This window comes from Xenia sp. Carnegie-2017, unplaced genomic scaffold (genome assembly GCF_021976095.1).
Source record: "Xenia sp. Carnegie-2017 unplaced genomic scaffold, XeniaSp_v1 HiC_scaffold_19, whole genome shotgun sequence".
In the NCBI taxonomy this organism is placed as follows: Eukaryota; Metazoa; Cnidaria; class Anthozoa; order Malacalcyonacea; family Xeniidae; genus Xenia; species Xenia sp. Carnegie-2017.
Genome location: NW_025813481.1, coordinates 5,114,804 through 5,135,721, shown reverse-complemented (window position 1 = coordinate 5,135,721; position 20,918 = coordinate 5,114,804). Strand labels below are relative to the sequence as shown.

Here is a 20,918-nt window from a genome sequence, read left to right as displayed (position 1 = left end):
AAAATGCAAAGACTATAATCTTTTGCATAAATGTATAAAAATGCAAGACTAGTCTTTTTGCATAAAAAAATTATAAAATGTCAAAGAGACTATAGGCTTTAAATAGAAATAATGTAAAATGCAAATACTATAGTCTTTTGCGTAAAAGTCTGTAAAAATGCAAAGACTATAGTCTTTGGCGTGAAAGGATGTGAAAATGCAAAGCTTATAGTCTTTGGTGTGAAAGCATGTGAAAATGCAAAGACTATTGTCTTTGGCGTAAAAGTGTGTAAAAATGCAAAGACTATAGTCTTTTGCATAAAAGTGTGTGAAAATGCAAAGACTATAGTCTTTGGTGTGAAAGTGTGTGAAAATGGAAAAACTAATATCTGATGCAAAGACACACTTTGAATTTTGACACATTTTTATGTCAAAGACTATAGTCTTTGCATTTTCACACATTTTTATGACAAAGACTATAGTCTTTGCATTTTTACACATTTTTATGTCAAAGACTATAGTTCATTTATTTTCACACATATTCATGCCAATGACTATAGTGTTTGCATTTTACACATTTTTTGCCAAAACTATAGTCTTTGCATTTTTGCACATTTTCATGCCAAAGAGTGCCAAAGTGAGTGAATTATAGTCTAAGGCAGATGTGTGAAAATGAGTGACTTCTAGTCCGTGTTAAAATTTCACGCATTTTGACACAAAGACTATAATTCACGTGTTTTCACACATTTTGACACAAAGACTATCATTAATGCATTGTCATATATTTTTACACAAGAACTAGTTCTTACAGTAGATATGTTTTACAGTTTGTTAAACTCTCTGATATAATAATTTATAAAACAACTGAACTGAATGCCTCATGCTTACATTGACAAAAATATAACACTTTCAGTTGCAACAACTATTTACTTGGCCAAATTATGGAAATTCAACTGTGAAATCTGCAGCAAGATTTTCTTTAATTTTATTGATATTAACACATTATTTTTATCATTTAAAACACTAATCTCTGTCAATACATTTTAACTATATAACATGTTACTGTCCTTCACATATAAATCATTATCTGGATAGTATAATCTTTCCATTTCAAATGTGTAGTTATACTAAAACAAATAGAATAAATAGTTGAGGGTGTTATATGTGATTCTGGCCAATGCCAGGGGGTGCGCACCCCCCTATGCACCCCTCCCCTTAATCCATCCCTGTTATAAAGTACACAATGCCAATAAAGATAACACACTGATATCTTTTTACAAGTTCATTAGTATTTTTATACAATGTTTCATCCAAACAGGCAGATTTCATGCATGGCTAATTGAACAAAAATAAAAAATTAGTCTTACCTTCAAATCAATGTCTCTAATAGATCGAATTTGCCTGAATTTTTGAGAAACCTAAATAAATAAAATTGAGCAGTTATTTTAAAGTGCCAGGATGTACACTTTTCTGTGGATGATGACAGTACAGCATACACTTCAGTATAACACACTGGGAGGAGCTGATCAATCGGTTAATCAGCTCCTCTTTAAAATATGAAAAAGCATTCCTATTTATAGGAGTTAAACAAAAGAGTGTTTGTTCAAATGACAGCAATGAATGTCTTTAAAATTCACTTTTCATCATATTCAGCAATTGACTGTGAACATGTAAGATTTAACTTAATTCTCTACACTCTGATTTTCTGATATATTTTAAAACAATCAGATTACAAATAATTGACCTCAGTAATTACTCACTTTACTTATCAACCATGTTTACACAAACATCTTAATACATACTTGGCTATTTTCCATATTCTTTGAAATCTTGGATTGATCTCAAACATAACACCTTGAATACCTAACAAATGAATATTTTCAATTAAAAATTACATTTTAAATCACAACATTTTCTTCCATTTTATGGGCTTTTTTCTTCTTTCCAATTTTAAAAGTTTTTGGTATTTGTAATGAAAGCCATTATTTCTTGGCAAACAGAAAATCACCTCAGCCTAACAACAAGATCTATGTAGAAGATTAAGCTTCTACTTTATGTGCTTTGCGTGTTATGTAAGTATTACATATGTTTTTAGCTGTTGAACATATCAATTATGTACTAAATGTTTCACATAAAATGATTAATTCTGATGAACTATTCAAATGACAACAATGAAAATATTTTCCAATATTTAACAAACCTAATGTTTGTTTTCCATAGACTTTATTCTATTTGTGTTTGGTAAAAAATCACTTTGGATATTATTCTGTGTTGGATAAGGAAGATCATTGGAAGGGTACCTGAATCAATAACAATTCACATAAACATACATTGTTAATCAACTTCAATAATGAGGGATAATTAATGAACAATAATATGAAAACATACCCATAAATTTTTGGAGCTTGGACATGCATGGCAACATCTGGATGAGGAGGCTGTTGTTTTATATTTGGAACAGGTATTTTTTGAAAACATATATGAATACCATTGACATCATTCCTGGGAAAATGGTTGAAATATTTTAGTCATGGCTGGCTCCTATTTTAATGAATATAAAGTTGTATTGGCAACTTAAGATATTTTAAAGAAATTTTCATTGAATTTTTCCCCTTTTGATGGTTGAACAGCTATAAGATTGACAACACCTTGCTTTGCAGACTCCAAACTCTCTGTCTTTATGTATAACACATGTTTGCGAAAAGATTTTTCACTTGCTAAAAGTTCACAAAAAGAAACACAAATGCTAACGATTAATGAAAATAACTTGTATAAAATATTGCCTCATTAGCAGAAAATGAAGTTCTTCTTGACTTTTTTATAGAGTCTCACCATCATTAGAACAATTCCTTACAGCAGTAAAGCCAGTTAAATCAAATGAATCTTTTCCTTTGCTATCATAAGATCTGTTATGATATTACCAGTTGGTGAAATCTACAATTTTCAAGACCAGTTTTCAGATATGATTCAAAAGTAAAATATTCAAATATTAAAAACACTAGTAAACATGCAACCAATTCAATTGATAAACCAACATGGCCACTATGAAGTAAGATCCTCAGATTGTACACTTCGGAATATGAATGAGAAAGAATAAGTTCAAACTTTGAAACATACTTGATTTTTGTGAAGCAAATGTACCGCTCGTCTTTCTTTAGAAATGAACTTTCATAAAGATTTGCATCATTGCCATTGACAGTTGTATTAATCTGAAGTACAAAACACATTGAAGTTATCAATTAAAATTTTAAATCACACAGGCAAAAAACTTCTCAGTAAATTTACAATTTCGTAGCCTTGTGGACATTTGTCTTTTCCGGAAACAACAACAACATCTTTAACGAAGCTGTCGGAGTTCATTTCCCTATTTCAGAATAATTTCTTGGTTAAACGTAGAATAAAAACAAACATGAAATTTTTCTAAGCCATTCTTGAGTAGAGTGACGTACAATCATTACTCTGTTCCAATACTTCCGCCAAAGTCATGAATAGGATTGGATCACTGGACTGGATTAAGAATTTATTGCGTGTTTGAACGCGAGTTAGTAAAGACTGGTAACCATGTTGGTAATGACGTGTCTACCATGTTGTGTCTTTTACATATATTATGAAACTCACAAGTTTTCCCAAACCAAAACTTACATTCACGATTGATTGCATCTACGCAAAGACGACTGGACAAGTTAAATAATCAATTGATTTTTAAAAGAAATGTACTGCTCTGTCCATACAGAATGGTTGTATTCAATTCAATAAGTTGAATAGACGGAATAATTCACGATAAAACCATTATATAATTTAAACATTCACCAAATTAATAGTTTTATGTAAATATGTTCAATTTGCGGTGACGACTAGAATTTCATGCTCATATATCGCCAAACAATCATGAAAAATATTCTTACATTGCGTTCCTTCAAAATCTTATCAATCATGGACGTTTCCCTGATTGCTCTATATACATACAGGGATAAACAGGTGCATTTGCTACAACAAATACATACAGGGATAGACAGGAGCATTTGTTACAACAAATAAATAACACATTGTTTTCCTCGTTCCATTTTCATGATTTGTGAGAATCAAACATTAAAAGGTCTGCTAGGAATGTCGGGACGACTGGGGATTGAAGGCGTGGTCTTTCCGGGGGGTGGTGGAGCTGGTCGCCCTAAAACGGGGCGTCTGCAAAAGAGATAGAAGTAGGAATTTATTTCATTCGTATGACAAAACAAATTAAAATATTCTATAATTACTTTGGTATTGATGGCGTAGAAGATGAATCAGGACGATTAGGAATAAGTGGGAGCCATGCCAATAGAAGACGCCATGTTGTATGCAGTGTATGCTGTCTGAGCGTTTTGTATGTTTTGATTGATCTCGTTATTAAGACGTTGGGATGTCATTTCGGGTCGAGTATTAGGACGATTGCGAGGTGGTGGTTTTCTTGAAGATGTAGGACTGCTTTGCGGGCGTGAGGATGTTGTTGAAGGGAGCTGGACGACTAATTAAAACGAAAGTTGAAATACAAAGTTTCTCAACACTTTATGTAAGGTATATATTGAGCATACTCACCCAGCAGGAGCAGATAGTCGGTAGCTTGATGGTGGATTATCATTGTTTTCAATTGGAGGAGGAAGAGGTGTTGATATAGTATGCATATTTATATCACCAATGATGTCCAAAGCCTCTTTTGTACTATGATACATACGTAACATCTCTTCTCGTCTTTGTACTTCTTCTTCGCTTTCTTCCATCAAAGATTTCTGTCAAAGTATACAATCACTATACGTACATTGAAAATCATTTTAAATTGAACTCCTCGAGCACATAAAGTCTTAAAACAATTCACACAAGAAAATAGCAATTTGTTACAGATTATATTTCTCTTACAGTGTCACTACTTGAATAAATGTGAGCCAAGATTTCCGAACCAATAAAATCTTTCGTCTAATTGAAACAAATGAGAGTAACAAATATTTTACGTCAACACAATTACTTATACCATACATTTTCACGCGAAAAACGTAAATTTTCACGCAAAACAACTTACATTTTTCACGCATAAACAACTTACATTTTTCAAAAACAACTTACATTTTTCACGCAAAACAACTTACATTTTTCACGCAAAATAACTTACATTTTCACGCAAAATAACTTACATTTTCACGCAAAACAACTTACATTTTTTCACGCAAAATAACTTACATTTTTACGCTATAACAACTTACATTTTGAACAATCATGTACATAACAGCTTTAGGAACAAGATCTCTGATGGTTTTACTGACAATCTTCAAATATGAATCAACAAGATTACGAATGGTTTCCACTTGTCTCTCCATTTGAGGATCTAAGCTTCCTAATTCACTGATCTGATAAATACAGAGGGCATGTTTTAAAATCCAATATCAACAGTATGATGGATTGTATCAAGATTAAAGATTACTTTATCTTTCTCATCCGGCTCTCGTTGTGGATAAACACCAGCTCGAAGGAACGATGCCTTCCATTCATCAATAATATCCTGACTCTCAGCAGCCAATTCCAGTTGTTTGTGGTCTTTGAACAAATTCCTATGAATCAACAAGATATTTAGGTAGATTAAGAACACGTAAACAAAACATGAATGCCGATAAACATTGAACATTAAAGATCACTTCAAAACGAAGATAAACACGAGTTATCATACAAAATTTCGTAACACTTACTTTAGATCCGGATTAAAGATTGCAAAGGCAGCTTTTCTAGCCAACCAACCACCTTCCAAATCACGAATTCTACAACCTTCTAACCGCAATTGATACTTCTGCTCTTTTTCCTTCAAATAAATTCCAAATACAGGAAAGGAATGAGTGAACGACTGACAAACATTTCAAAACATAAATGAGGAAAGTTGACTTTTCGTAAGGTATAAAACAAAAATATACGTACCTCTTCATCTTTGTACCAAGACAGTGTCTCGGCTAAATAAACAAAACCATACGCACACATTACAATCATTCAATCACTAATCCAACAAATTTTGGATCACTTTACCAGTAAGAATAAACCAATACTCTTTGGCAACGACACTTTTCATAAAACCAGTGTTTGTAATCTGAAGCCACCCTTTACGAATCACCTAAAAATATCAACAACTCAAATGTCAAAATAACTTAAAATAAATGTGAAATGATTGTAAATGATCGCAATCACCTGGTTTCCAATCCCCTTTCGTTTTCTCTCTCCCCCCTGAGAACTAGCAGCTGAACTTGCTCTGTACGTAAAGTATAACATGAAGTAATAAGAGACAGAAAAAGTTGTCGTTTTTTTCTCTAACATACTCACGCAGCATAACCAATGAAATCTTGATGATTCGTATTGATATACGCCAGTTCAATGTCAATCAACAACGTCACGTGGTCTTTTGCTCTGACCTCACCATTTTTAATATGAGATGACGTAATGCTTTCGACTTCATCCCTTAGACGAGGATATTTCGCCATCTACGTAAAAGAAAATTGCACGCAATAAGTTGACATCGATAAAGATAAGATATAAAGATGAAACATAAAGCTATCCTTACATTGTCTGTACATTTCTTAACAACATTATTTACTTCATTCATTACGAGATCAATACACTTTAAAGCTGGTGTTTTGAGTTTATCAATCTGTTTCTTCACGATCGCTTCAAACGCCATGTCGGGCGTGAAAAGCCCTACTCTAAATGCAAGTACATAGATATTAAAAAAAAATTATTAAATTATTTTAAACTATAAAGAAGAGAAAAGTAAATGCCACTATACCTGACACCGTGGATATTCTTTATAGCAAAGCTGATTTCTCTTCTCAATTCTCGTTCATCAAACTCCATCTGTAAAGGTTGAAATTGTAAAAACATTACATCAATAAGCATGAATGAAATGAAAATATAATTTTTATTGTTTGCAGACAGAACATTATACTTCATGTAACACGTTTGTAAATGTACATCGTCCAGGTTGGTCCAGTCCTGAGAAGGACTGTTTTTTGTTGTTGTTGACTGACGTTTCAACTGACATTTTCTTGTTGGACTCTACCAACCTGGATGATCTACATTTACAAACATGTAACGATACTCCCAAATTCAAACCATTTACTTTAATACAAGTTACCTTAACAAGTTCATACGGAAATCTTTCATGAAAGATTCGATTAATTTTCGCACCACCAGAAAGTTGTATGGTATCGATTTGATCTCCTGTTCCCTCTATTGCTTTCTCAAAGTCACTATGAAACTGTTGTATCATCCTGGCGGAAACAAAAAAATAGCTGTATCAATGAACACAATTTTGTGTTATCCTTTCAGCAAATACCCTTCTGCAAGAAGCAGTATCATGTTGACTGTTGTCAAATTGTTGTTTAACATTTCTACTCTGTTTAATTAACTCTATAAAACATACTGCATAAGAGCTTTAGTCTTCATTGATGGATCATCTGGTCGATAGTTCTTGAACTCCTTCACCTCTTTCTCTAACGAGATTAACTGATCTTGTAACGAGCTCCGTAGTGCTGGAAGAGTTTCTTTGATGTGATTGGTGAGTTGCTGACATTAAAAAAAAAAAGGTATGTGCAAATGTCAATAAATGCAATAAAATTACCAATTTAAATATTGTCCATAATCCATAATTGTCATTACCTGATTTAAAACCTTTTGAAGAAATGGTGTTCCCATTTTATCAGCCATGTGTCTGTAGGATATAAACATAAAGTCAACTTCCTTTCAAATCAAAAAACTGCAGTTGAAAAATGCAATAAATGGTTATCACCTGTAGCTTGAATGACCAAGGAAGAATTTTCTTTCATGGCAAGGCAGCTCGAATATCTTTTCTTCCTTCAATATCTCTCTGACTACGATTAACAACACCAACATAACCTAAAATATTTTAACAAGGACAGGACTAATGGCAAATTGATGCTTGATTGATGGTCAGTAGATGGTCAGTTGATGTTAGACTGATGTTTGAATAATATTAGATTGACATGAAACTGGCAGTAAATTAACAATAGATACAATATTATGTGGTACATTGACTTAGATAAAAGAGTGCAATAAATTAATGACTGACTGATCAATGTGAAAAACATTGAAATTCTTTAATCACAATAAATTTTCAAGCAAAACTAAGTGGATTCATATTAAAAACAAATGGTAATTAACCAAAAACAAACCTCTTCTCAATGGGAATGTTTTGTTTTCGAGAATATCCTTTGCATCTGTTCCTTGGTCCATTAGATCAAGTTTAGTTATGACACCAATGGTACGAATACCTAAAATATAGTTGAAAATATGAAATTTAAAATTTTCATCATCTCATAGTTCAGTAAGCAGAAGTCACATAAAGTAACATGAAGTATTAAGAAGTAACACGAGTAACAAGGCGTAACATGATGTAACAGCAAATATTCTTGCTCACCTTGAGGATCTACCTCTCTTGCAATTTTCAAAGCATCTGAGTTTGCAAGATCAGTATTAGCAGGAGTTACTGCTAGGATAAGACAGTTTGGTTTTGTAATAAATTGCATCAACATATCAATTTGTGCTTCAATATCCTGGGGTTGGTCACCAACGGCAATCTTAAATCATACCAGGAAGATCAATCAAGGTCAAGTTTAACACTACAAAACAATTCCACATAACATATGTGCCCAACAATTAATACAAGACATTATCATTGCATGACAACAACACACCATGTGGTGAATGAACTCTAAGATTGATGGGAATATTTGATATTCCTTTATTGCTTCCTGTAACCCTGTCTGTCTCTTTGACTATTTCTTGGTTGATTTCATTGAAATCTGAGAAAATTTTTCCCTTGGCATGAAGAAATTAGCCAAATTCTAGTAAGATAGAGAAACATTACATAAAAGTTGTGATGTAGAAATACCCCAAACAAGACACAGACAAATATTTACCTGTTTTATCAGGAATAAGCTGAAGAATAAGTGGCCTTCGTGTTACAATACCTGAACCTCTTGGAAGAAAATCTCTAATAGAAAAAGCCAAATAAATAAATTGTTCTAAACCAATCACAACCAATAAAAATATTTTAACTAATAATTAATAAATTATTTCATTACTATTATACATGAAAATACCTCTTTAGGAAAAATGGGGATTCAATTTAATAATTAAAAAATCACTCGATACGAAAATATTTTGAACACAAGTCTTATCATTGATTAATGAATGAACTTAAAACAGAGGTTAGAAAAACTGTTCAAAAATGAAAGAGAAAGTGCTTAGCTGACAACAGCAACTCATTAGCGCAAACAAACCAATCTGCTGGCACAAGAAGACATATTAAAATATTTAACATCGAAAACAAAGAAACATGTTAAATTGATAATTAACTTGTAATTCAAGGAAGCAAAACAAAAATAAACGCCTCAGTGGGAAAAGGTACGTTTGTACGACATTCCCACGTCACTTCTAACGCACCAAAATAGGTATTTTAAAATGTAAAATGCCTTCGTTAATAATTGGACTTATCACGATGACTTGGCAAATTTTGAAATAAATAGGAAGTCCTTGTGTTATCAACTTATCGTAGTTTAATATCATTTTGTTATTACTTTCCCTACAAATTTAGGTTTAAAATCCCAAGATAAATCATGAACTGCTATATCAACTATGTAGCAAATGACTGTTTTACAAACCTTCCAACAAAATTTTCTAAAACACTACTTTTGCCAGCACTTTGGCTTCCGACTACAGCAATTTGGGGTAAGTCAATCGTAGCTGTTTGACCAGTCTGCGCAAAAGCATCCATCAGTTTGTTCATTATAGGAATGAGATCCTGCATTCCTTTATTACCAGCCATTTTGACGATTGAAAACCAACTAACAATACAATGAAACTGGCCAAAACAGACAAAAATAGTTCTTCTCCTTTCTGTACGTCCCTTCGATTGTTTTCCTTTAAAACTACAATCATTGGTGCGCATGATCAAATCTGTTGTCTGGTTAACTGAGCTTATAGGACAACTGAACTATAATGTTCATCGCAAATTATGTAACTTTCAAATTGGAAATTTTTTCAAAGATTTAAAAAGAGGCCTCTAATTGCTCCCCGGTGCATGCAATAAAATGTATATTTCTTTCATTTTCTCTTAGACTGTTTTCATTTTAATTTCCAAAACAATTCGTTGGAAACAGGACAACAAAAACTATTTTCATTATATGAATTAATATTTTATTTTAATAAAAATTAATATTTATAAGTCCAATGCGTCCATAACAACTTCATTTCAAACTTCGTCACGTTATCACCGAATGTTTTGGTCGTCAACATAAATGACTGTACATTCATCAAAAATTCGAATTTTATTGATGAAATTTTAATTCGTAGAGATAAACTATGGCGAGATCTTGCGGTACTTTAGGTTCCTGCCTAAATATGATAAACAAATAATCAAGCATTATTAATGTTTCTTTATCTGGGTGGAATCGTAAGGATATTTTTTAAAAACATTAAACTATCGGCAAAGGAATGATCAACTACTACCTTTTCATACGACGCTTGATCTACTCTCTTTCTCAGCAAATTGACAACGGGCTGACGCTTTATTGCCGGGACGCAAAACATATCTTTAAAATATCACTTCCATTAATATAAAACATTTGATCACTTAAACTCAACGTTTAGTAAGGTAGCGTGAAGAAGTTTTACCCAAAAACATTTAGACAGCTTTAGCAGAAATACTCACACGATATCTCCCGGATGAAGTATCCATTCGGGAGGAGGATTATTGACGACATACGACACTGATTGATGTTCCTTCATGTTAACTGAAGAAAAATAGGATCAACAAAATTATGGCGGCAACAGAACATGATCACAATCATTCCAAAATATTTTACATTCTCCTTCAATATTTAAGGATTTCATTCTGTTCCTTATAATCCTCTCAATGTCGATTGTTTCAGCACTTTTTTTTGACTCTCTCGTTCTTGTCTACAAAACAAATATGTAATGATAAAATGAAGATTACAATCAGGCAATTTACGGCAACTAGTTACCAACCTTCTGAACTTTCTCGGTCCTTAACATTCCCACGGGTATCTCTCCAGTGGTAGAACATAATCTTTGATATAAACATCCATAGTTACCGAGCCACATATGATCATCAGTCAACTTTATCTTGAAAAAGTAACAGAAATTAAACACGAAATACATTTCCTTTTGATGGAAAAGACGAAGTCCTTTTTACCGAAGTAAGATAACCAGATCCAGAAGTTTGCTTTAATCCAATAGCAAGACAAATGAGATCGATCATGTAGTCTTTAAAAAAGGTTTGATAAAGCAAAGTATCCACCATGCTTGCACTAAATGCACTGCCATCAGCAAATGATTCACTTAACATGTAATTTAAGTGAACTTTCTTCTCCGTTTCTGCTCTGTATTTCTGAAAGAAAGGCATTAAATTCCTTGGCATCTTTAAACAGTGCTCTCACAATCAAATTTCCTTGTTCCTTAGAAAATGCTAAAAATTCCTCAAATTTCCATTAAATTCCTAGGCATCTTAAGAGATATAACGCCGACAAATGGAGAATGAATAAAGTGATTTACTTTTAAAGACTTTCGTTGCCAGTCTCCCTCGTCTTTATCGTCATCCTCTCGTAGTTTTTCTACGACACCAGAGTCGAATTTCATAAATCTCATGTTGGAGGTGTGAGTAAGTTCAACAGACAAATTCAAATGAGGAAACAATCTGATGTAAAATAAATATTAAAGATTGAAGATCAAAGATTAAATTATTGAAGATTAAAGATTAAACATTGAAGATTAAAGATTAAACATTGAAGATTAAAGATTAAACATTGAAGATTAAAGATTAAACATTGAAGATTAAAGATTAAACATTGAAGATTAAAGATTAAATATTGAAGATCAAAATTAAAGATTGAAGATTAAAGATTAAAGATTGAAGATTAAAGATTAAACATTGAAGATTAAAGATTAAACATCGAAGATTAAAGATTAAAGAAAAACTGCATTACACAAGGGCTAGGTAACTGCTCCACTCTAGCAATATCACACATTTATCAATAAACATTCAGCACACCTAAAGATTGTTTGAACACTGACAATCGTGAACGCATCAGCCATGAATTCTTCATCTCTGCCATATTCATGATCTCCGCTAAGGGCAGTACGCGTGACTACAACGGTGTCAGAGTTGAGTATTCCTGCATCTAACAAATCATCCAAACTGATAAAACAGAAAGATAGCACAACAATTATGATGTTGCCTTTCCACGTATTTCATTTTGATGACGACAGATAAAACGTGCGATTTTATTCACCTAGAGATGGATCCAATGACGTAATATAACATAGGAAAACAACATATAGCTTGAAGGAAACTGTCAGGAGGTCTGAAAATAATTGAAAAAAAAATTTTTTTAGAAATTCTCAATATCAGACGGAATAAGTTTTTTGTTTTATTGGTGAAATATTTAGTCTTATATTAATGGACAAATACAGATTCAATAGACTCACTTTTCGCCCACAAGTAATACGATGGGTTTGAGGGATAAACAGGGTAAATTGGAGGATCGCAGTGGGAGAATGAAGTTGTAAAGACCAGCCTCTACCACCGGTGAAGCTAAGATAATGGCGCCTTGTTCTCTTTTTTTGGGCTTATGATTGTGTTCACATGACTGGAAACAAATGAAAACAAATGTTTTTTTTATATAATACGTAAAGATTTGAAAATCGTGGATATTTTTCAAACTTACTTCGGTCAAATTTAGACAGCACAAATGAGGTGCTTGAGGAAGCAAATGACATTTCATGTTAACGCGTCCAATGTAGGGAGAAATTGGAGGAATTTCAATGACATATCTAAAAAAGATAAATAAAATATAAACAACATACCAGTGAATGAATACATCAGCTCGTAAATTCATGAATGACAAACATAACAAATGCTCACTGCGGTATTTTTGTTGGTGAAAGAGGTCCATTTGTATCTTCCTGAACGTCATCTTCAACATCCGAATCACTGGGAATAAAATAATTGATGGAGGAGCCGACAGAGAGTGCATCTTGAGGCTTGTCATTAAAGGGCAGCACATCTTTATCAGTGATTTGCTCCAGGTTGGTGGATGATTGTTGTGATGAAGTCATGTGACTGTTACCACAATCCTTTTCGTTTACGTAATTCAATGATTCTGCTGATTGGTGGAATTACAGGAACAATCATCACAAGATTAATCTAATGTACATGTATGTACAAATACGGCTAAAGATGTACAGTACCTGTTCCAATGCTTCTCAATTTTTGCAATTCAGTAGCAGCGTTATTGGAATGTACGCTAAAATTCCCTGTAGAGCCTTGATATTTTGATTTAGATTTATTTATATCTTTGAAGGCACTTTCTTCTTCACTAGACATCGCGATATAGAAACATATGTCATTTTCATCCATTAAATATGAACTTCCTGGATTGAGAAGAACCTTGGACGTGTTGAAAGGACGAACGCCAATCAAACACATGCCATATCTGTTAGAAAGAAAACAGTTATGTAGACAAGACATAAACAATTTAAGCGGGACAGCAAGATATTTAATACGAACCGCCTGTGAGCGTGAAATGAAGCAAAAGAAAAACTCTTTTTATAAAATGGTTTAAAAACAACGCTTTCACAAAGTTTAATGTCATAAATTTCGTTTCCAGCACATTGCCCAAACACTTCGTGCCACGGGATATTTTCAGAAGCTTCTCTAACAAAAAACAGAGCCGATAATCAAATACAAAAAACAAAAAACAGAGCCGATAATCAAATACAATCATTGTACAACACTTCATATGTAAGCTGGAGTGTTGTCCACTTACTGACTATGTAACGTGTGTAACAATGTTGTAACAAGTGTTGTGACACCGGGACAAACACAGTTTGCTGCCATTAAAGCGTTTTTTAATTCATCCTCGCACACAACATGCTCTAAAAATAACAAGAAAAGAGAATTCGTCAATTATTTATAAAGTCACTACAATGGCAAGAAACTACTCCCCACCCCACCTTCCACGTCCCACTCTCAAAAACTCGATTCTACGACTAAACTCACCAGCAAAACTGACATGAAATTTGTTCTCAGCCTGTAAGATTTGCACATAAAGTGGAACATGCGGAGCATAGTCTTGTATTGCCCAAGTGCGAAGAATTGTGTGGCGATCCTCAAGATGAAAAATGTCGTTAGAAAATGAAATACAAGTAAATTAATAATTTCAAATATGGTGAGCATAAAGTGATCATTATATCATTTAATCTCTACGGGTTTTTTTTTGAATAGACACAAAAATGGTTTGCTATCCCAAATACTTACGGCCTTTTTTTTATCAGTACTACTGCGATCAGATAAGATAAAAACTCCTTCTGCAATCGATATCCTAAAAAACACTCTCAATAATTTTATTCGCTGTCAGCAAAGATCTGCAAAAGGAAAGATCAACTGAGTTGACAAAAGAAAAATACTTTGCTCTCTCTAAATCGTTGTCATTAAGAGCTGATCCTTTCATATAACTGACTTTCTGAGACCAAACAGGAACTTGAATCAACATTCTCAGCTGACTATCGATATCTTGTGGACAAAGCAACACCACGTGATAATCCTAGGACAGTGAAATACAAGAAAACGCTTTAGGATGTTCACTAATAAAGAAAAACCTTAAACGCTAACTATGGACATACCTCTAAATCACTTTGAGAAAAAAATTCTTTGAGAAAATCCAACACAAGTGTTGGACGTAAGGATGAGGCACAAACGACAACATGGTGGTTATTTCCCCTCAACATTCTTCCAAATGCTCCGCCTTCTTTCTGAGTTTGCGCCATGTGAAATGCCAATTGTTCAAGCTAAACATAAAAATACATTGCAATTATCCTAAACCAGAATTTCACGTGTTTAAAAAAACATACCTGCATGGGTAAGATAACTAAAGCCATAATTATAGACAGCATTACAAAGGTTTGGGCGGGCCAATCGTTAGGAACTTTATCTCCATAACCTACAGTACTGAATGTTACAACGACAAACCAAAGACTTTCAAACATATTCCACTTTTTGTGTACTCGCTCGAAATGCTGGACTCCACAAACACTAGATGTTCAAGAATCAAGAATTCAATAAAAACTTTTCATGATTTAATAAAAGATTATCAAGCCATAAAAATGTTTTCATATCATTTATCAAACAAAAATTTTAGTTCATCAAGAAAGATACTTACCAAGTAAATATAATACTTGATAGTGTTCCAATAACAACAAGAACTTTTTGCATTAAAACAGACTGTTGTTTTTGAAGACGACCCACATCATTCTATACAAAAATATCACGTAAAATAACAATTTTTAACGTAAAGTGGAACATTAGAAAAAAAACAGATTTACTTACAAACATATTTTCGGCAACGTTTTTCGCAATCCAACAATTTAGGTACAAAGGATTATATAAATTTCGTAGATCTTTCCAGAAAATCTAAAACAATACTTTGGTAACGAATTTCCAAGACATGAAAAGTGGAAAGAAAGATAGATGGACCTACAGACACAAGAAGAGGGAACGTCAAAATTGTCTCCAATATCATTCGCGCTGTAACTTTTGAAAGGATTGATCCACCCTAGATGAGACGATAAAAGTGCAGGTATTTATAAATAAAAAAATTATATTTGTTAGCAATTGCAACAATAAATTTACCTTGAATTCCAAGACAGCGATGAAGAATGCTTCGAAAAAACAGAAAACTGCAATGACGGTCTAGAATTCACAAAAACAAAACAATAGCAAACACAGAGAACGTTTTAAAATTTCGTAATGTATATTTTAAAATTTTACTTGTAAAATCCACAACGTAATTGGACGATTGATCCATACGAGGGACCAACTGTAAGAAAGTTATTGTAATAGAAGTTTAAGGAGATAAAGTGTAAGGAGATAAAAATAAACTAAAGAAACATTCAACACTCACTATTTCCATTCTTTCAAATCAGGACAGCACCATTCGTCTATTGCTGTTCTGTTCAGTGAACAACCAGAACTAAAATTAAGACAGAGTGAATGTCGAAGATGAATGTTAAAGATGAGCAGTATAGAAAGAAAGTAAAAATTGTTCAAGTAAACTTACCATCCAGCTAACTGAGGATCATCGTCGCCTTCTACACGTATAACATACAAAACACACGATGCCAATTTAAGAAAAACAATAAAGAAACGCCAACGTTCACCTGAGGATAGCGTAGATAACTTGTTATTGAGACAAACATGGTTTGAAGGATGGAAGGCAAGTAGCTAATTCTCACTTGTTTTAGGGTCCGTGAGCATAAAACGTATGAGACGTTTCTTCAAACAATTGTCGTTGGCGTAATGTTCTACAAGCACTCTGTAAAATTAAATATAATTCTTTATAAGCAATAGTTGCTAATTCATATTACCTACAACTGAAAATTATCCTGTCCACAAAAAAGAAAATACACAAAAGGAAGAACACGAAAGCAGAAAACTTTTCACCTGTCTGTATCATCTTTTATTCCAACTTTAGGACCCACATTCTGGTGTCTAAAACACAATGCATCTTCAACATTATGAAATTTCATTGTCGTGTGCTAGAAATTGATTGAGCCGGGCTTTTGAAGTCATTTTTCTCCTCACTTTGACTGAATCATTCTTCAAAGTTTTTAAGATGCAGAAAGTAGTTTAGTTGCAAGGACTGGTACCAGTTAAACGCTGAATATTTTCATTGAAGAATATTTGCACATATTTTTTTTCATTAAGATTAAATCCACTGAATATTACATGAGAAGGTTGCTCAACAATGCCACATTTCATTCTGAAAACTTTAATGACTTTTGAGAGTCAAAAATTACTTTAAGAAAGTGAGCTGGATGTCAGAAATTGGATGAGCGTCAGAAATTGGATGAATGGTTTCAAACGTTTAAAATAGGATGAAATATGTTTAAAGACTTATTGTAAAATTCAATTTAAATTCTTACAGATCTTTGAATTTTTCAATTTATACACAAAAACCTCGCATAGCTATCAGACAAAAGTTGAAAGATGTAGCTCGAAAATTCTTTATAGTTCAGAAGTACAAAGACAGGATGGATAATGTTTAAATATATATTAGAAAATGAGTTGGAAAAAGGAAAAAGCGATGGTTTTTGCACACGTTCAAAATAAACAAATGAAAATAAAATTTTTAAAGAGCTGCTTGAACACATGCCTTCAAGTCAAAAAATTTTCTTAAAAATTTACGCTGAGCATCAACTGAATAACTTCATACATCTTCAAAGATGTATTGAAAAAAACCATATGCCACGCAAATAAACGCAGATAAACAAATTACAAGAATCAAAATTGGTCTAACTTAACTCATCATTAAAGTCACACGTTTCCCAATGAGCTGCAATATCCTTGTTTAAAGAATTTTATGCTACAGGTCACAGGTTGCATCTGTTTTCATTCGACATTACGGCAAAGTTTGCACAGAAATATTAGGTCGTGCTGACCAGACACATCTTCACACATAACTTCAGCTGAAATGAGTGAGTTGTTTTGGCAAAATGGTTTTTAATAAAGTACCCTAATTGAATGTTAACGCCTTCAAACAGTCACGAAACGACCCAATCAAATGAGCTTAATTAAACACGACACTAAAGAATAATCATAAGAAAAACTCCTCCTTGTGAAACAACGTTCATATGAGTGAAAGAACGACCCTATCTTTTATAAAAGCAGATTTTGAACCTTAAAAAAAATATGCAAACATTTTAATTTTTTTTCTATAGGAAATTTGTCTATGCATCAACTGTTGTATATTTCGGTTCAAAATACGTTATCAACTCCAAGGGAATCATTGTTGGTAAAAAATTCTCTATGATTCACTACTGAATTTCGTGGTATTATTCTAAAGTATATCGTCATATGTAATTAACTCAGCAAAGAGCGTGTCTTTTTAAACACTTGAGGCCGTTAATTGTATTTGGAGCCAATTAAGATGGCATAAACAACTTCTTACAAAATGCATGAAGATATTTGAAATGAGAAAGTTCAGAGAAGACGTCATAGAGCGTCGTAAAATTTATGACTTTTCTGCTCATCAAAAATTAAATTGAGAAGTTAACAGGTATTTTTGGAAATGATCGATAGAAAATAGGCTATGAAATGGCCATTTGAAAGGAATGTTTTGTTACAACAGTAAACCATTTGTTTGATATCATATCATTCTTAAAGGTAAGGTTTGCGGATAAAGAGAACTCCAAAAATACATGTTGAAAAATGACGTTTAAACGAGGGATTGTACCACAGAATGATTAAAAGAAGAGGAATATTAAAAGGGAATTATGAATAAAATCAACATTCATTTAAGTAAAAAGTTTTTAAGGTAAACAGCTCGCAAATGAACTCAGTATGCGTGTCGTGTTTATATTCTTGCTGTGATGCCACAATTGTTTATGTTGTATATCCTACGATGTTAGGTATCATTTTTATCATCAGCTAAGGATAAACTGTGTTGAAGCCGAGATAGAGCAAAGATGAAAATATTTTATTCCATCTAAAGTAAATAATCATAGTCGCATTGAAAGAATTAAAATAACCCATCAAACGACAGCATTATAAGAAACAATAAAGTCAATGCGGATGCATTAAGCAATTTACCCGTATGCGATGTTAAGTTGATGTAGTTAATATAGAAAACAAATGACAAAACTATGTACCTCTCACTGTTCATGTAGGAATCCAAATTTCGTTCTAGACGTCCAAAAATGGGAAAATTTTCTTTTTTCCCAACTCCTGTCATCATTTCAACCATATTTATTCATCTCCAGTCACACAAACAGTGAAAAAACCACAAACTTCGATCTTCTGGTCAGCCTTTATGGAAATGAGAGATACTTTCCCTAGCAACATTGATGTTTAAACATCTTGTTTAAATAATGTGAAAACATCTGCTAAAGGAAAGGTTTTTGTTTCTCACTGGAAAAATAATGTATCATACATACGTTGATGTTCGAACTGATAAAAAGCTGAAAGACATATAAAAATGTTCCAATGGTTGAAAATCTTTAATTTTAAACACGATACCGAACCGCAATTTTGAAAAAAGCTCTGCTTTGCAAAATAACAGCTCAAAAGATTATCTAGCGGGATACAGACGTACCTGCGTATTTATATTCCATTTACAGGAAGAATTCTTAATTTATACTGATCCACAAAGAACGCTTTCCTTGAACATTCATAAATAAAGATTTGTGATATAGAAAATAAAAAAGCAAAAAAAGAACTGGATGTAAAAATAAATGATAGTCATTAATGAAGAATAAGTATTAGTATATGGATTAAATTTTATGTAAAAATCTATTTATGTTACAATGAGAAAAAGATTTAGCTTACAATTGTCGGTATTGTTCAAGAACAAAGCTCTGTAGTTTTAACGACATACCAATTTGTCAAACAGAATGAATAATTGAGAGTTGAATGGCAATGTTAAGGCTTCGAAACAATATGGTTTTAAAAAGTAAGAACTTTGTCTGATTCACTCCCTTAACATCAACTTAAGTAAATTGTTGAAAAGAAGATTGTAAATTGTTCAATGTTTTTTCTCGTGCCTCTAAAAATCTCTCTTCCATTTCCGAGTTTGTCTCATTCGAAAATGCGTTCTCCACGAGCGTTTGTGCGTGTTTTTTAACAATTTCTTTCGTTTTGTCAGTGAATGCAATAGCAACTGCTGATTTCTTTAATGTAATGAAATCTGTATAAGTCGGCAAGAACTCGTCTTTAGTCGGCAAGTACTCGTCTTTAGTCGTACACAACCGTTCAATACAAACGATTCCGGCGATAAATATTACCATGGAAACAAGGCCAGCCATCCCAAAAATATAAGACTGAATTTTGTAATTTTGAAAATTTTCTTTAGTGATCTACAGACAAGAAATTTTGGATTATTGGTTTTTGTTTTGAAACAACACAAACGATATAAAAGTTATGATAAGAAAAACAGAAAATATTTTTTACCTCATTAGAATTATATCCACATTCGTCCTCAGGTCCGGCACGAATACAAACGTAAGACTCGCCACGAAGTAGCGAAATAGTAATCCACGATGTTGACGCGAGAAACGGACGAAAAATGTCGACTAGGTAGGAAAGAAAATAATTACATCTTGTCTTGTAGTTCTTGTGTTTAAACAACTTTACGTATGCTTCGATTGATCTTTCAAAGAACGTTAAGCTGAGAAGGAACAGGAGTATGGCGGGAACGAAGAGAAATGAAGCGCCATAAAATTGATGATTTCTACAAGGACATCTGAAAGAAAAATTAGTGAACATTAAGTGTTTTATTGCATTGTTAGTCAAGAACACGTATTTTCTAATACACTTATCACCTGAAGATATCTTTAAAGAGGATAAGTTGAGCAACATAAACAATACATATCAATACAATATTCTTCAAAGCTTCACGATGTTGATTTTTCTTCGTTTTAGTAAACATTGTGAAAATCAACGGAACAAATAGGTTTAAAAAGCGAGAACAGAGCCTGAAATGAAACATTAAAAAAATACTCAGAAGTTTAACACAAATTTTAAATAAAATATCCCAAGTTTAGTCTCTTACCTTAGAAGATACTATAACAAATAAAACAATTCGATGACGGCACAAAGATAAAAAAGACATCTGTCGCAGACATGATATCACAAAGAGAAAGTATGTAATTAGTAAGATTCACTAATAATTCATGACATATGAAGTTTCTTCATACATCTGGTGTCAAAAAAATATATTTTAAGAAATAACGCCATTATTGGAAAAGAGTCATTTTATGACTATCTACATTACATAGCTAAAGACTGTGTTTCACACTTCTATACTTCATATAAAGCAAAATTATTAAACTCATTCAACGTA

At 32.7% G+C, this 20,918-nt stretch overlaps 3 protein-coding genes and 3 long non-coding RNA genes across 8 annotated transcripts; 1 reads left to right on the top strand and 5 right to left on the bottom strand.

Annotated features, from left to right (window-relative positions):
* Positions 1 to 927: 927 nt before the first annotated feature.
* LOC124438878 lies at positions 928 to 2,477 on the bottom strand. Its single transcript, XR_006946186.1, has 5 exons — positions 2,368 to 2,477; positions 2,180 to 2,279; positions 1,782 to 1,842; positions 1,347 to 1,397; positions 928 to 1,106 (listed from the first exon to the last, which is right to left on the bottom strand). It is a non-coding gene; the product is annotated as an uncharacterized LOC124438878 (long non-coding RNA).
* A 115-nt stretch (positions 2,478 to 2,592) lies between these two features.
* Positions 2,593 to 3,422, bottom strand: LOC124438879. The gene is made up of 4 exons (XR_006946187.1): positions 3,265 to 3,422; positions 3,097 to 3,188; positions 2,812 to 2,913; positions 2,593 to 2,696 (listed from the first exon to the last, which is right to left on the bottom strand). It is a non-coding gene; the product is annotated as an uncharacterized LOC124438879 (long non-coding RNA).
* Positions 3,423 to 3,662: 240 nt separating this feature from the next.
* On the bottom strand, positions 3,663 to 9,927 carry LOC124438877 (dynamin-1-like). The gene is given in 24 exon segments (XM_046989087.1): positions 3,663 to 4,161; positions 4,233 to 4,480; positions 4,552 to 4,742; positions 4,870 to 4,926; positions 5,211 to 5,354; positions 5,429 to 5,555; positions 5,691 to 5,800; positions 5,914 to 5,945; positions 6,019 to 6,103; positions 6,178 to 6,238; positions 6,310 to 6,467; positions 6,548 to 6,686; positions 6,770 to 6,837; positions 7,118 to 7,253; positions 7,406 to 7,548; positions 7,642 to 7,693; positions 7,772 to 7,810; positions 7,812 to 7,878; positions 8,175 to 8,273; positions 8,420 to 8,582; positions 8,584 to 8,621; positions 8,697 to 8,846; positions 8,922 to 8,995; positions 9,666 to 9,927. Coding segments are annotated over 23 exon segments (2,382 nt in total). The 5' UTR covers positions 9,830 to 9,927; the 3' UTR covers positions 3,663 to 4,161; positions 4,233 to 4,395.
* Positions 9,928 to 10,110: 183 nt separating this feature from the next.
* Positions 10,111 to 18,917, bottom strand: LOC124438865 (potassium channel subfamily T member 2-like). 3 transcript variants are annotated; one of them, XM_046989074.1, is made up of 30 exons: positions 18,730 to 18,917; positions 16,523 to 16,570; positions 16,315 to 16,394; positions 16,140 to 16,239; positions 15,984 to 16,052; positions 15,851 to 15,899; positions 15,713 to 15,772; positions 15,561 to 15,635; positions 15,410 to 15,493; positions 15,243 to 15,334; positions 14,935 to 15,115; positions 14,707 to 14,871; positions 14,491 to 14,627; positions 14,342 to 14,405; positions 14,084 to 14,192; positions 13,851 to 13,959; positions 13,592 to 13,738; positions 13,273 to 13,517; positions 12,947 to 13,187; positions 12,750 to 12,855; positions 12,511 to 12,671; positions 12,315 to 12,386; positions 12,074 to 12,220; positions 11,578 to 11,719; positions 11,219 to 11,413; positions 11,032 to 11,148; positions 10,869 to 10,962; positions 10,715 to 10,796; positions 10,513 to 10,595; positions 10,111 to 10,398 (listed from the first exon to the last, which is right to left on the bottom strand). In XM_046989074.1, the coding sequence occupies exons 1-29, from the start codon at positions 18,822 to 18,824 to the stop codon at positions 10,517 to 10,519; spliced, it is 3,345 nt and encodes a 1,114-aa protein (XP_046845030.1). In that variant the 5' UTR covers positions 18,825 to 18,917; the 3' UTR covers positions 10,111 to 10,398; positions 10,513 to 10,516. The 3 variants fall into 3 exon arrangements, with proteins under 3 accessions (XP_046845030.1, XP_046845031.1, XP_046845032.1); XM_046989075.1 differs by having other exon boundaries at positions 12,947 to 13,184; XM_046989076.1 differs by lacking the exon at positions 18,730 to 18,917 and adding an exon at positions 17,384 to 17,548.
* A 385-nt stretch (positions 18,918 to 19,302) lies between these two features.
* LOC124438869 (calcium homeostasis modulator protein 2-like) lies at positions 19,303 to 20,574 on the bottom strand. The gene is made up of 3 exons (XM_046989081.1): positions 20,398 to 20,574; positions 20,027 to 20,318; positions 19,303 to 19,932 (listed from the first exon to the last, which is right to left on the bottom strand). The coding sequence occupies exons 1-3, from the start codon at positions 20,562 to 20,564 to the stop codon at positions 19,567 to 19,569; spliced, it is 825 nt and encodes a 274-aa protein (XP_046845037.1). The 5' UTR covers positions 20,565 to 20,574; the 3' UTR covers positions 19,303 to 19,566.
* On the top strand, positions 20,090 to 20,918 carry LOC124438876. The gene is made up of 2 exons (XR_006946185.1): positions 20,090 to 20,152; positions 20,235 to 20,918. It is a non-coding gene; the product is annotated as an uncharacterized LOC124438876 (long non-coding RNA).

Coding starts and splice junctions, on each gene's coding strand:
- LOC124438869 (XM_046989081.1), bottom strand. CDS start 20,564: ATGTTTCATTTCAGGCTCTGTTCTCGCTTTTTAAACCTATTTGTTCCG. Junction 20,319..20,397: donor CTCTTTAAAGATATCTTCAG/GTGATAAGTGTA, acceptor TTTTTCTTTCAG/ATGTCCTTGTAGAAATCATC. Junction 19,933..20,026: donor GTGGATATAATTCTAATGAG/GTAAAAAATATT, acceptor TCTTGTCTGTAG/ATCACTAAAGAAAATTTTCA.
- LOC124438865 (XM_046989074.1), bottom strand. CDS start 18,824: ATGGTTGAAATGATGACAGGAGTTGGGAAAAAAGAAAATTTTCCCATT. Junction 11,720..12,073: donor AGTGTTCAAACAATCTTTAG/GTGTGCTGAATG, acceptor ATTTTACATCAG/ATTGTTTCCTCATTTGAATT. Junction 10,963..11,031: donor GGACCGAGAAAGTTCAGAAG/GTTGGTAACTAG, acceptor TTTGTTTTGTAG/ACAAGAACGAGAGAGTCAAA.